Genomic DNA, 15,157 nt, shown 5'->3' with positions numbered 1-15,157 from the left:
TTGGAACATTTCTTGTCTTTCTCTTCAACTCAAGGTACTCTTGGAGCAACTAACTCCAGAACATTTGAGGAGACTACAATGAACAGGAACGGCTAAAGCAGGCACGGGCAAACTTTGGTGTTTTGGACTTCAACTCTCACCATTCCTAACATCTGGAAAGCTGGCTGGGATTTCTGGGAGTTGAAGTCCAAAACACCTGGAAGGCCGAATTTTGCCTATGGCTGTCTTAGAGGCGTCATTTGTCTGGGTGATGTTCATTAGTTACTGTCCTGATTGTGATGTTTCTCAATATTCGTAGCCAGATTTTGTTCGTTTTCATGGTTTTTTTCCTTTCTGTTGAAATTGTCCATGTGCTTGTGGATTTCAATGGCTTTTCTGTGTAGTCTGCCAAAGTGGTTGTCAGAGTGGTCCAGATTTTCTGTGTTTTCAAATAATATTTTGTGCCCAGCTTGGTTTATCATGTGTTCTGCTTGCTGATTTTTCTGGTGGAAGTACTCTGCAGTGCCTTTCATGTTCTTTGATTTGTGTATGGGCGCTGCATTTGGTGGTCCCTATGTAGACATGTCCACAAATGCACAGTATGCGATAGACTCCTGCAGTAGTTAGAGCAGGGGTCCTCAAACTAAGGTCCGGGGGCCGGATGCGGCCCTCCAAGGTCATTTACCCGGCCCTTGCTCAGGGTCAACCTAAGTCTGAAATGACTTGAAAGCACACAACAACAACAATCCTATCTCATCAGCCAAAAGCAGGCCCACACTTCCCATTGGAATACTAATAAGTTTATATTTGTTAACATTGTTCCTCATTTTAATTCTTGTATTGTTTTAAAGTGTTTTTTACACTACAAATAAGATATGTGGAGCTTGCATAGGAAGTCATTCATTTTTTTCTCCAAATTATAACCCGGCCCTCCAACAGTTTGAGGGACTGTGACCTGGCCGTCTGTTTAAAAAGTTTGTGGACCCCTGAGTTAGAGGGTCCCTCATATCCTTTGCCGACTGTAGCATTTGTTGAATTTTCTTAGTGGGTCTGTAGATAGTATGTAGGTTATGTTTGTTCATCTGTATTCTGTTTGTCTCTGAAGTAGTTCTTTCCTTCCTTTTCCTTCTGGAACAAAACATTGATATTGCTCTAGTATATTTCCTTGATCTGACACCTTTCAACCAAATTTGAAATGCAAGCTGAATCATTTTCTTTCTGAAGTTCTACAGGAGGAACTCAAACAGCCGAGAAGAAAATGGACATATTAAACATCTTTTCTGTTGCATCCGGCCATTTGTACGAACGCTTTTTAAGGTAACGGAAGAGTTTTTGTTGCATTTCTCGATAGACTGCGTAATTCATCTCCCTTGTAATCATGAAAGTGGAGTGTCGCAGCCAACATGGGGTTTATGAATATTGGGAGCGAGCTTGTTTGAGCACTAGATGCAATACAGATGTAGTTAAACTGGCTTGTTACTGGATTTTTATTTCTAGCTGTAAAGATTTCAAATATAAAGTTACCTCTTAGCATCGTTGTGGCAGTGTTATGTTGTGCATATGCTAACATGTTTTCTCAATGGATTTCTCTCCCCTCAGAATTATGATGCTTTCGGTTCTGCGCCACACCAAGACACCAGTAAAATTTTGGTTTCTCAAAAATTATCTGTCCCCTACCTTTAAAGTAAGTGTCTCTCCTCTCTCATATTAAAACCTTGGTAATACTTTAAAACAACAGCAGCAACTCTGTCTCAAAACTCAGTCTTTAAGCAGTAGGGAGTTTACACATTTCAGCCAAAAAGCATCATTTAAATACTCTGAAATACTCTAATTAGAAGATCTGCATCATAAAGATTCAAATGTTTGAAAAGGGATAAAAGAAAACCCTTTCCCCCCATTGAGAACAGCATCTCTAAATTTAAGATTTATAACTTGGTTCTGATTCATCTCCCCTTGTGCATTTATTTGGCTCTATCCAGTTATTATAATATTGTAGTTAGGAAAAATAAATCCCTTTACTGAAGGGAAGAAAGAAGACTTAGGTCTAAATTCTTGTGGTGACTTAAGTTGATCTAAGAGAGTGTCAAACCAGTTTAAGATATTTTATGGCTATTGTGCAAGGAAATACCTAGTATCTCCTTGCACAACAGATTTCCTGTATCACTACTGGACTTTTACATACATATACAGGTAAAGCTATACATTCCACCAGTGTTGAATATGTGCCTTTCACCTGCTTTTTATTTATGTTGTAAGGAGCCATTGTGGCGCAATTAGTTAAACTCTTGTGCCAGCTGAATTGCTGACCTGAAGGTCAGCGGTTCGAATCCGTGAGACAGGGTGAGCTCTTGTTTGTCAGCTCCAGCTTCCCATGTGGGGACATGAGAGAAGCCTCCCACAGGATAGTAATACATCCAGATGTCCCCCGGGCAATGTCTCTGCAAACGTCCAATTCTCACACCAGAAGTGATTTGCAGTTTCTCAAGTCACTTCTGACACGATAAAAAGAATTATGTTGTGCACCTTCTGGAAGGGTAAATTACTAATGCCAGACCATTTTTTTATTTATGTATAGTGTAACCACTGTATATGCGGAGGATGAGTTCCTAAATGAGCAAAAAGTATGGATAACACTGAATTCTCTTAAATGAATGACTTCTAATTGTACTAGAGGACCTTGATAATATTAGAGTGGCACCTCGGCATTGCTAGGTCCCCAGCGTGATTAGGTGATATTCTATACAGAACAACTTCCATATATATGAAGGATATATTACCAGACCTTCCATGGTTCACGGATAATAGCAAACCAATTTCTGGCAGCAATTGACCATAAAGTCACACTGGAGGATCTGGGAAATGCCTTGAGAGGACACATTTTGGCAAGTGCAAGTAAATGAAGCCAAGGATACTGGTCTTGTTTATATGGGGGTCATACTGTATTTATTTTTGGAGGGGCTTGAAATCCAGATTGCCTTGCTTGTAATGGAAACTTGACTATTATTGGTAACATTATGTGCATAATTTACATCCATCCTATTTTGTAGAAAGTTATCCCTTACATGGCAGAAGAATATGGATTCCAGTATGAACTTGTGCAGTACAAATGGCCACGATGGCTTCATCAACAGACAGAAAAGCAAAGGATCATTTGGGGTTACAAAATTCTCTTCTTGGATGTTCTCTTCCCATTGGCTGTGGACAAAATAATATTTGTTGATGCTGATCAGGTAAAAAAAAAAAACCTTACGGAATATATATATCAATGAGTCTTGTTTCTCTATCCTCAATATGCCTGGATGTGTCCCAAAAGCCTGAACTACAGTTTGAGATGATAAAGTTCTCTGTGTGTTGTGCCACTTGGAACTGCCAGTGGGACAAATGTGAATGCTTCATTCCCTATACCTACAGAAGCAGTATGTTACAGAGAAGATTCACTGTGATTTCCCCAGGGAACTTTTGTGAAATTGCTGTTCAACGAACACTTGCATACTGATGTAAGGTGACTCTTTTGGCTGTTCAGACTTCTCCTTGGTTGGGAGCGCTTTGGTGGGAAACGGCTCAACCAAGCTAATAGCCTTGAAAGAATGAAATAGTCATTGAATATAAGCTCTGCTCCAGCATATAACCTGAGTGTGTCCTTATGCATGAGAAGTAAAACTGTGTGGTCCCTTCACTCTAGTAGTTGCCTTCCAGGTGTTATTTGATTGCATCTCCCACCATTCCTCATCTTTGAAAATACCTGTTAGAGCTGATGGGAGCTGGAAATCTACAACCTCTCTACCTTGGTGTAGGAAGTAGGGCCAACCATATTTGCCTTATTTTCTGGTCATTGTCCCCCAAAAGGTCTAAAGCAGTGTGCTGTCATGTTCACTTCAACATCAGAAAAAGTCCCATTCTGACCATCCTGCTCAGTGCAGAGCAATTGGGAAATGGAGGAAGTGGATACTGGCACACAAAGGGATGGTGTTTACACACATACTTTTAGCCTTCACATGCCAGAACAGGATTAGTGTGTAAACATTGTGGGAAAGATGTCTGCCAATCACATTTGCACAAAGCTGGCCCCAACAGAGATGTGCTCAGGTTATGTGTCTGAAATATTTTACTGGAAACTGGGATGAAATTACTGTAGTTTTCCATAATGGCCTTCATTTATGTTCCCTGTATCACATGTGCTGGATGCATAACAGATGGCAATTCAACTCACATTAATATTCCGATAATGAGGGTACATACCTTCTAAGAATGTTTGGAAACTTCCTCTGGTTCAAAGAGCTGCAGCCAGGTCGCTCACTGGGGCCGGCTACTGGAAGTGGACAACCCCCTTGTTGCAGCAGCTCCACTGGCTGCCAGTCTGTTAGTCAAAGTGATGGTTATGACCTTTAAAGTCCTATATGGCTCAGGTGCAGGCTATTTGGCTGATCGTATCTCCCTGTATGAAACTGCCCGGGCCCTGAGATCTTCAGCAGAGGCCCTTCTCGCGGTCTGACCTCCACCTCAATCCGGGTTGGTGGGAACGAGAGAGCGGGCCTTCTTTCTTGGAGGCTTCCCCTTGACTCTGGAACACCCTTCTTTCCAGAGAAGCCGGAATGGCCCCTTCCTTGCTCTCCTTCTGATGGCAAGTGAAAACCTTTTTATTCAGGCAGGCTTTTAAAGAAAGGGGCTTTTAAAGATCAAGTCAGCCTGCTGTGATTTTTCATTAGCTGTAAGGACTTTAAGTATTTCTTTTTAATGTTGTTAATATTTAATTCTATTTTAACGCTTGTTTGCTTTTTGGGTTTAAAATTGTATCGATTTTACTATAAGCCACTTTGAGTGTCTTTTTTGGAGAGAAAAAGTGGGGTGTGTGCAATAATAATAATAATAATAATAAAAACAACAACAACCACCTTAGAACAAATATTGTGTGGCAGTTGTTCTCTTGATCAAAATGGAAGAGAGAGACAAATGATCAAGTAAAAAAATCATCCAGTATATGGTGTAAATATGGACTTGATGCCATTCTGTCTCTGTTTGAACTATAAATAAGAAGGAACTGGTAGACAGTATTTTTGGAGACTAATGAATATCTTGTATATTTTATCTTATAAATAAAAAACCATGACTACTACTAAATTAATTAGGATTGGTAATAATAATGCGTCCTCGGTGGTGCAATGGGTTAAACCGCTGAGCTGCGGAATTTGCTGACCGAAAGGTTGGCGATTCAAATCCAGGGAGCGGCGTGAACTCCCGTCATTAGTCCCAGCTTCTGCCAACTTAGCAGTTCATGTAAATGTGAGCAGATCAGTAGTTATTGCTTCTGTGGGAAGGTGAAGATGCTCCATGCAGTCATGCCAGCCACATGACTACAGGCAATGCCGGCTCTTCAGCTTAGAAATTGAGATGGGCAGCACTCCCAAGAGTCGGACACGACTGAAACCTTTGCTTTACCTTTTAATAATGACTAGCTATGTAAAACACAAAAATTATCCAACTTTAAGCCACTTCACTGCTGTGACATAGTCAGTTAACTGTTGCTAACAAAAGAGCACTTTATCTTCATAACATTTTTATTCTTGCTGCCTTGTTGCTTTTCCCCCTCCTGTATCTGACATTCTCTCTTCCACTTCGTTTCTCTTTTTCCTTCCATGGCCACAAATCAGCTTTGTCTTTGCTTTTCTCTGTCCTTGCATTCCGTGCTCCTCCTTTCTCTGTCCTTCATCCCATGATGTTACAGAGATTAGGTCTTAAGCCATCCTTTCCTTGTCTTTTAGATTGTAAGAAGCGACTTGAAGGAACTCAGAGACATTAATCTGAAAGGAGCACCGTATGGTTACACTCCCTTCTGTGACAGTCGGAAAGAAATGGATGGCTATCGATTCTGGAAGTCGGGTTATTGGGCTTCACATCTTGGAAAAAGAAAATATCATATCAGGTAATAGCATGAAGCTGCAGTCAATCTCTCTCCTCTTCACGATGTCCCCATATCATTTATACAAACTAAAAGGCAAGTGCTAGGAGTCTCATTAAAATGAATTTAAAGGCCAACATACATTTTGGTGCTTCAAATGTTAGCTCTGTTTCTGTGTATATTTGACATGCTGATTCCAAAAATGTCACACATTTCCCCCTATCAGCTCTAGATTTTGAGATACGGAACATATGCCATATAACAGTCACTATCTGCTCACCCATAGCAAACCATGACAACCATTTCTGAGAAACTAGAGCTGATGCAATCTATCCAATGCAATTTTCTGAATCAGCACCCCAAATAACCCCAGGAACAGGCCTAAAAACCAAGACACCAAGAATTTCTTTTGGTTGGGCTGTGATATCTATACAAATATAGAATGCATATGGTTAGTCCTTTGTGTATCTTTTTGGCAACAGGAGCAACATTTTGGCTTTGTGTTGCCATTGCAAAGACTCATATCGTTCACTGCAAACCTTATTCAAAATATGTTGTTGTGTATCTTACCTATTTGTATAGTGCTTTATACGTTGTGGATCTCAAGAGGTTCCGGAAGATTGCTGCAGGAGACAGACTCCGAGGTCAATACCAAGCACTTAGTCAGGATCCAAACAGTCTATCCAATCTAGATCAGGTATGTTTCAACTAATTGGGTACTTCAGGAACATAAGCAAAATGGGAATTCCAGACAAGAAACAATCAGGGACAGCTAATCTCCTCCCAACAAAGGATTCCCCCAGGCAGGAAGCAGCCATGCTTTGAAGCTGCAAGATAATTCAATGCTAATCAAGGTGATCAATTGTAACATTCCCATTTGCCTCAAACAGATAAAGAGTTCTTTCTCCCACCCTGGACATTATTCGATAGATATATAAACTTCACGTGTCTAGTTTCCAACAGACCTCATAACCCCTGGGCATGCCTGCCATAGGTGTGGGCGAAATGTCAGGAGAGAAGGCTTCTGGAACATGCCCTTACAACTTAGAAAATGCACAGCAAGCTGTGTTGGGATTTTTAAGTATGCAAATGCATCACATTCCAACATGACTTAGAGTGGAAGGGCGGGAGTAATGCTGACCAGAGTGACTTTGAGGGTTTCATCTCTCAGCCCTGCATATCAATTTCCATGGGAACAATATAGAAAGAAAGACTTCTATCCCTTTGCTTCCCAAAGCGATAGTATCACATCTGGGGAAAGGAAGCACTCTCCTCCGTGTAGCATGGCCTAGCCCTGTTTTGTTATGAAATGCAATATTCTGTCATTTACAGCATCCAGCTTGCATTGTAGAACTCCTCCAATGAGAATGTTACAATTTTATATTTTTTTAGGATCTTCCAAATAACATGATCCATCAGGTGGCCATTAAGTCTCTTCCCCAGGAGTGGTTGTGGTGTGAAACATGGTGCAATGATGAATCCAAAGAAAAGGCAAAAACCATTGATCTGGTGAGTCAGTGTATAATATTCCTGCCTTGCATGTCCCTCAAAACGATCCATTCAGGGTGTACATTTAGACCACACTTCATCACCCTCTGATGCCATGATGATAGCTTGAGAACTGTCTTCCTTTTTCTCTGCCTGGTGGAAAAACAACCCATTTTAAAATCAGAGGTGGCTGTGGAGCTCACTCACATGCCCTTTGGCCATTTCCTCACACTCAAATTTGTTAAACGTTTCAAAGGTACAGAATCTCATTGAAGTATGGGAGGAGGCCAACTAAAACGATCAAGTTTCTGGAGAACAAGCCCTATGAGGGACGGTGTAAAGAGTTGGGCATGTTTAGCCTGCAGAAGAGAAGGCTGAAAGGAGACATGATGAGGCCCATGTATAAAAATGTGAGGGGAAGTCATACGAAGTGGGGAGCAAGCCTGGAGACAGACCGCGGAATAGTGGCTTCAAACTACAGGAAAGGAGATTCCACCTGAACATTAGGAAGAACTTCCTAACAGTGAGAGCTATTCAGCAGTGGAACTCTCTTCCTTGGAGTGTGGAGGAGGCTCCTTTTTTGGAGGCTTTTAAACAGAGGCTGGATGGCCATCTGTTGGGAGTGCTTTGAATGCGATTTTCCTGCTTCTTGGCAGGAGGTTGGACTGGATGGCCCACAAGGTGTTGTCCAACTCTATGATTCTATGGAAACCCTACCTGTGTTTGGGTGAAGGCTCTCTCTGAACCTGCAGTTTTTGTTTCTTACTAATTCTATGTGAATAATGTGGCATTTCATCATTCATCCAATGTCAAGAGCAATAGAAGGAAAATATGATCCTAGTCCCCTTCTTTATAGCCCTCATGGTTTTATCAAATACTCCAATATTGCATATACAAGGTGTCCAGATGACTTTGTGCTTCAGAACTGCCCCAAACTGTGTATAGATGCAGTGGTTTGTCTCCCTCAACCTTCAGCCATAAATGAAGTCCAGGAATGACATGGTACTTAAAGTGCGCTAGGACAACCCAATTCCCATCCCATGCAGCTATAATATATAATATATAAAACTTTATTTATATATCGCTCTCTCTTCCCAAAGGGACTCAGAGTGGCTAACCATCCTTGACCCACAATGTGGTGAGTGGCAGGAAAAAGCCCAAGGCTTCTGCTCAGTCCCATTTTGGGTGAGATCCCAGAACCTAGCAATGAGTGAACAGATCCTGTGGGACCATCTTTAATGCAGCATGGAAGGAAAAAGAAAGATGTTACTCACTGGGCAGTAGCTTTATCCATGCTTCCCTCTTTCAAATGAGAAGGCTCATGGGAGCAGAAAATTTGAAAATGGAAACATGAGGATTTGCCCAGGTCTCTTCAGAAGGACAAAATACTCACAGGATTAAACTGATGCAGCCATGAATTTCTTTTAAGAAGAGTGAAACTGCACAACTCATGGCTTCCCCTACTTCTTATCAGATCTCCATTTAGGAAGGAGAATCCTGTGGGTTTTTTCCAGATTCACATCCTTGGTCTTTTAACAAATTTCTGTGCTGACAAAAAGACCTGATTGGGGACCAGCCAGTTGTGGAAAAAGATGAATGATGGGATATAGAGCTTTCTGGCAGCTGGTGACAGATGGTTCTTTTAATATAAAATAATGCTTCCCAGATGTTTCAGCTGTCTCATAGAAAATCATGGCAGACTATTCTCCAGTAAAATATTAATATGTAGATTTTCCCTCCCGCTGCCCCCATCATTTGCATAACGGTGATTGATATGGCACAGCAGATATGAAAGGCAGGCTATAAATACAATAATGTAAACAAAATCAATTTAGAAGTTATGTCATCATAAACAGACTTAGCATTGCATAAACATTGACTTGCACAAAGTTTGTATTCTTGGGAAGGGAGCAATTATGTAAGCAGAGCATTAGGCAAGCATTGTGGAACCAGAACCAGCAGTTTGGTCACTGCACTACAGGAAGGGGGAGGGGTTTCTACCACAGTGCCCTAATACGAATCATTTTGCTAGAAAGGTGCATATCGTGACATTGCAGCCTCTCATTTCAAGATCTCAGCTGAGGTGCATTTTTAGGATGCTACACTGGGCCCCCTGGTGACTCAGCGGGTTAAACTGCTGAGCTGTTGAACGTGCTGACCAAAAGGTCGGCAGTTCAAATCCAGAGAGTGTGGTGAGCTCCTGCTATTAGGCCCAGGTTCTGCCAACATAGTTCGAAAACATGCAAATGTGAGTAGATGAATAGGTACTGCCTTAGAGGGAAGGTAATGGCACTCCATGCAGTCATGACGGCCACATGACCTTGAAGGTGTCTATAGACAACACCGGATCTTTGGCTTAGAAATGGAGATGAGCACCACCTCATCTCCAGACACAACTAGACTTAATGTCAGGGAAAACCTTTACCTTTACCTTTTTACATTGGAGTGTATGGAACTGAAGTATACGTGCATATGAATAACAATAGAGTTCGGGGAGCCGGGGACAAAGGTTGTTGTGTGCTCATGTTTGTCGTCTGTTCAAATGGGAAAGTTGATGACTTGCCTCAGAGTTTCCTGAATTCCACAATGACTGTCATGAGAGAACTGTACCATGAAAGTGACGCTTGGTTGAAGCAGATGCCTTGCCAAAAGTGAAATGCAATTGGTATACTGTAACCATTGTTCAAAGCAAAAGTGAGAAACCTCCGATGAAGTGCAGACCCATTGCCTTCTAAACAGTGGTTCCCAACCTGTGGTCCATGGACCACCAGTGGTCCACAAGAACAAAAATATGGTCCGCAGCCTCACCGTTACTACACCTTTGCCTCAAAACCACATGGCAACAAGAGCGTCTGGTCTCGTGAAACCCTCTTATAGTGCCGCGGCAATGGGGATGTTAGGAGGAGAGAGGCTGATTACCCACGAAAGATTACTACTATCACATTAGCTCTAGATTATTAAATATGGGTTTCAGTGGGTGAGCAGATGATGACTACTGGATGGCATATGTTCTGTATCAGAAACTAGAGTTGATGTGGTCTGTCTAATGCAGTTTTCTGGATCAGCACCCCAAATAACCAAACCAAATTTAAAGTTGACCAAAAACTGATTTGTAACCCTTTTGGTACTAATGTTAGAGAGTGGTCCCTGGTCAAAAAAGGTTGGGAACCACTGGTTTAAAACAAGACATACATGGTGCATACTTTGTTTTTCAGCAAAAATGCCTTTTCTCCTCCAGCCGTAAAGCAGCAAATATAGTGATGGAATCTGCAGAAACTGATAATGGTCCTAGTGTTGCTCAATTCTGGTTTCAGGCCGAACAGATGCTATCCATAATTGATGGAAAGGTCTACTTTTTGCTCTTTAAATAACTTTACATTTACTGGATTTTCTTTTAGTGTAACAACCCCAAAACCAAAGAACCCAAACTAGAAGCTGCTATCAGGATTGTTCCTGAATGGTCAGAGTATGACTCTGAAATACAGAAGCTAATAAACCGATTGAGGAAAGAGAAGAAAGGCACGAGACAGTCAAATCAAACAGGTAAGACACAGAGACATTGTGAAATATTATATAGCTCATCAAAGGTATTTCGGAAGAGATGAGGAAATGAGAACCTGGAGCCTTTATTTACTGTATTTAGTGAATTTGACTTACAAAACCCTTTGGGGAGGGGGGGAAGTCTTTCAGGCCCCATTAGAGAGCCACCTTCACCTTGTAGTATGAAAACTGACAACTCATACAGCCCAGGAGTTCTTGGGTTCTCTTTGCAAGTGGCAGTTGAAAGCATTGTGATCTTTGGCTTTGGACCCCAGCACACTGTCAACTTGGCTTTCTTCTGGAGCCAGCCCTTGTGCTCACAAAAGTGTAAATATTCAGTACCTTGATCATGAGAACCATTCATCATGATCTTGTGAAGCTCTTCTTTTTCTTTAAATTTTTATAGTATGTAGTCCTCTCCTGAGGGATCTCTTTGTTCCAACACCTTGGAGTCGTGCTGACTTTGATTTTGAATTGTTTTAAATTATTTAAACTGTTATGTATATTTCAGCCATTTTAAAATTCCTTTTTGTCTATACCCCACTCAGGTCTTTTGTTATGGGTTAGATATATAAACATATGAATGCATGATTGACTGAAATAAGACTGACTGAATGATAATCATGTCCCTTTGGAAGTAAGTCACACTCTTTTCAGAAACAATACGATTCCCGTAATTGGCTTTCTATCCATGCCACCTGCAAAGATTGTAAAGAATTGGTATTCAAAGTCTTGTCAAGGCTGGTGAATTCCCAAGCATCTTGCTCAGACACCAAATTTGCTAGCACTTAAAAATGTCAGCTGCTATCCAAACAAATGTGTGTTAAAGCATAAGAACCAATAAATTAGTGAGCTTAAAAAGTTATAAACTATTTACTTCATTTTTAGAACAAAAATGTTTGGGGCCCTTTACTGCCCCTTTCTGTGCAGATCAGGTACCTTCATCAAGTCTGAGAACTGGAAATACTGTTTTTCCAAAGTTCATTTATGATGGAATTATTCAAGCCTTTTGGTGCAGATTTTACTGTTACAGCCATTTTTTGTTTTCTGCTGCTTGTCCCTGCTGACCTCTTCATTTATGGTTGCTCTTCTACCTCTATTTTTCTTTCCTGCTTAATACAGTCCTGGGCACCTGTTATTAAATGCCACCATTCTTGTATTTTGTTGTTTTTTCCTGAAATGACTGTTACTCTGTATTATAGTCAAAAGAGAGTTCAGATCTGTGTATAAGTTATCTTCTGTTGCCCTTATTATTGAGATCTTGCTGTTCTGCCGGTTTTAGATAAGGTCAGCATTTGCTAAATCATATTTATTTTAGCTGGGACAGGTTCATATATAAGAGAGCAAAGTTCATTTACCTGGTATTTTCAAAATCTAGGGCGACTTGCACATGTGAGTCACAAATAAAACAACCACAAGCACAGTGTCATCTTTCATCACTACAAGCGTGGTGTTTTTCAGTTGAGTCACTTCCTGTGCTTGGTGAATATTGAAAGCTCAAATAAACATGCCTTGAACATATGTACTAAGTCACCATGGGGCAAGCCATTCACTTCCAGTCTGCACCCACTAACTACCTAATCTTTAATATGGGGTGAGACTGACATTCATTACTAGGGCTATTAGAAGGATTTTTCAAGCATTATATATGAAACACTTGGAAGAGGGGTGAGGAACATGTCCACCAAATGTTGGATTATAGTTGCTATCATCCATAACTACCGGCCTTGTTGGCTGGGCTCAATGGGAATGTTTTGAGCAGCCATGGGACCCCAATAATAGACCTCTATGAAAGGTGTATAACAGTGGTGGAGGCTCCTTCTTTGGAGGCTTTTAAACAGACGCTGGATGGCCATCTGTCGGGGGTGTTTGAATGCAGTTTTCCTGCTTCTTGGCAAGGGTTGGACTTGATGGCCTCTTCTAACTCTATGAATCTATATGTGCCTCCCAGATACTCTTGGACAGTGCCTCCTCTTACTCCTAGACAGTGGTAACGGATGATGGAAATTGCAGTTTATCAACTTCTGGGGGGATAATATCAAGTACTATAGTGATAAGGTGCGTTTGTGAAGCAGCCCCAGGCACATCAGGGAAATTGTTGCAAAAGTCTTCATATGTAGTACATAGCTGGCCTGAAAACCTGTACAGCTATTGTGACCATTTAGATGGAGAAGGGATACCAAGTAGAGTCTCGCTTATCCAACCATTGCTCATCCAATGTTCTGTATTATCCAGTCTGCCTCCTGCCCAGATCTAATACATTGCGATGTTTTGGTGCTAAATTCGTAAATACAGTAATTACTATATAACATTACTGTGTATTGAACTGTTTTTTTCTGTTGATTTGTTGTAAAACATGTTTTGGTGCTTAATTTGTAAAATCATAATGTAATTTGACTTTTAATAGGCTTTTCCTTCATCCCTCATTATCCAACATTTTTGCTTATCCAACATTCTGCTGACCCGTTTATGCTGGATAAGCAAGACTCTACTGTAATAACATTAGTACTGGGAAAGCTGGAAAAATAATAAAACAGCAACATGAAGCTAATTTGTAGTTCTATCTCTTCCCATGCATACCATACTATAGCCGAAAGGACAATTAGTGATTCCTGCCCTTCTATGTCCTCAGAATGTCTTGTGATATCATCGTTATGCAAGATTTGTAAAATGGAGATTCTGAAGATAATGACATTAAGAAAATATTTAATGAAAATCTCTGGGTCTTGCGAAGTATCTCTTATTTCCAAAATGAATTATACCTTTATTATTATTTTTCTATTGCAGGTTCCAAACATGATGAACTTTAGGACAATTGGAAATAGCCCTGATGGCACAACTGCTCACTGCTGGCCAGATTGGGGTAGGGAGGTGGATGTTGACCTTTTGGGCGTGTAAACAGTACAGATACGTTTTTTAAAAGAATCTTGAATAAGCAAGGCTTTGATGGGAGGTGCTCCTTCGGATTCTCCTCTGGATTTGCCATTCAGTCTGAGAAAGTTCCCACTTCTGCTGTTTCCAGGGTCATATCAAGTTCTGGTGCTACATTCTCTAAGCCCGCACTGCTGTTGTCTTACATACCCCTATTTTCTTTTCTTTAATTCACATACAATTTGTGTTTGCACAAAGCACCCATATAATACTTAATTTATTTTAGTGTCTTCTACTTTTTCTGCCATCGCATCCTCAGGAAAGTGCCTTGAGATACTACTTGAAGTTTGTATGACTTTTCCAGCCCATCGTGATTCCATATTGCTTTGTCCTGATGTTGTAACTTTCTTTTAAACTTATCCTATTTAAAAATTAATTCTGTTTCCCACAATGGATCAGTGTCAAAATTTGGAGGGCCAACTCGGCCTTTCTTTGAGCCACCCAGACTAGCTATAACCTAAACCTCAATCTTTCTTATTGAAGATGTGGGGCTTCTGCCTCTCACTTATGAGTCTACCCTGAGCAGCCACTGAAGTTTCCCAACCTTTGGTTCTCCAGATGTTTTGGCCTACAACTCCCAGAAATCCCAGCCAGTTTATTAGCTGTTAGGATTTCTGAGAGTTGAAGGCCAAAATACCTGGGGACCCACAGGTTGAGAACCATGGGTTTAAAGGCATGTGTCCGTCCTATAATAATAGTTTCTTTCTTTCTGTGTGGTTCTGTTCCTCAGTGATTAGCACTCAGCTCTACCCCTATGGAAAGTCACACAGTGTCCTAGATGCTCCATGAATTTTTGTTTTATGAATTTTAATGAATTTATATCACCCTGTGCCACAAATATAAGTCTTCCATGCTTTCCTCATTGATATGAAACAAGCTCTCAGGGCAAAATGAGATGTTTGTTATAAAAAGCAAGATGCCACCACCATTTTGTGCGAAAGTGAAATAAAAACTTAACAAATACATTTTCGGAGTTTTTGCTGTGTAGCAAATGTTCAGCAAAGTATCAAACTACCATGTCAGAAGGAAGATAATACTGGAATGACAGGACAAAGGTAGAAGTTGCCATGTAGTTGTCCATGGGCCAGTGCTGTCCTTTAGAATCATGCAATAGGAAAGGGCTGAGCTACAGTGTCTTCAGTTGTAAGGAGGGCCTTGCACAACATTTGGAGAGTATACAGTGGTTCTCGCCATTGTATAGATCAGGGTTCCTCAAACTTTTTAAACAGAGGGCCAGTTCATGGTCCCTCAGACTGTGGGGGCTGGGGAGGGGGGTGGATAGATAATTTGTTGCTATTGTTGTGTACCTTTAAGTCATTTCAG

General features: G+C 40.9%; 1 protein-coding gene across 2 annotated transcripts in view; it reads left to right on the top strand.

Annotated features, from left to right (window-relative positions):
• UGGT2 (UDP-glucose glycoprotein glucosyltransferase 2) overlaps positions 1 to 14,799 on the top strand; it is a 116,322-nt gene extending 101,523 nt beyond the window's left edge. The window contains exons 32-39 of one of the 2 annotated variants that reach the window (XM_060769484.2): positions 1,204 to 1,296; positions 1,579 to 1,663; positions 3,027 to 3,209; positions 5,739 to 5,899; positions 6,458 to 6,572; positions 7,268 to 7,384; positions 10,762 to 10,906; positions 13,691 to 14,799. In XM_060769484.2, the coding sequence (XP_060625467.2) occupies positions 1,204 to 1,296; positions 1,579 to 1,663; positions 3,027 to 3,209; positions 5,739 to 5,899; positions 6,458 to 6,572; positions 7,268 to 7,384; positions 10,762 to 10,906; positions 13,691 to 13,713 (922 nt within the window). In that variant the 3' untranslated portion in view covers positions 13,714 to 14,799. Of the gene's footprint in view, positions 1 to 34; positions 331 to 1,203; positions 1,297 to 1,578; positions 1,664 to 3,026; positions 3,210 to 5,738; positions 5,900 to 6,457; positions 6,573 to 7,267; positions 7,385 to 10,761; positions 10,907 to 13,690 lie in introns of those variants that run through there. The other variant, XM_060769485.2, reaches the window with a different exon arrangement.
• Positions 14,800 to 15,157: the final 358 nt, after the last annotated feature.

This window comes from Anolis sagrei, chromosome 3, assembly GCF_037176765.1.
Source record: "Anolis sagrei isolate rAnoSag1 chromosome 3, rAnoSag1.mat, whole genome shotgun sequence".
Lineage (NCBI taxonomy): Eukaryota > Metazoa > Chordata > Lepidosauria > Squamata > Dactyloidae > Anolis > Anolis sagrei.
Note: the sequence above shows the minus strand (reverse complement) of the source record. Positions and strands in the feature narration are given on the sequence as shown.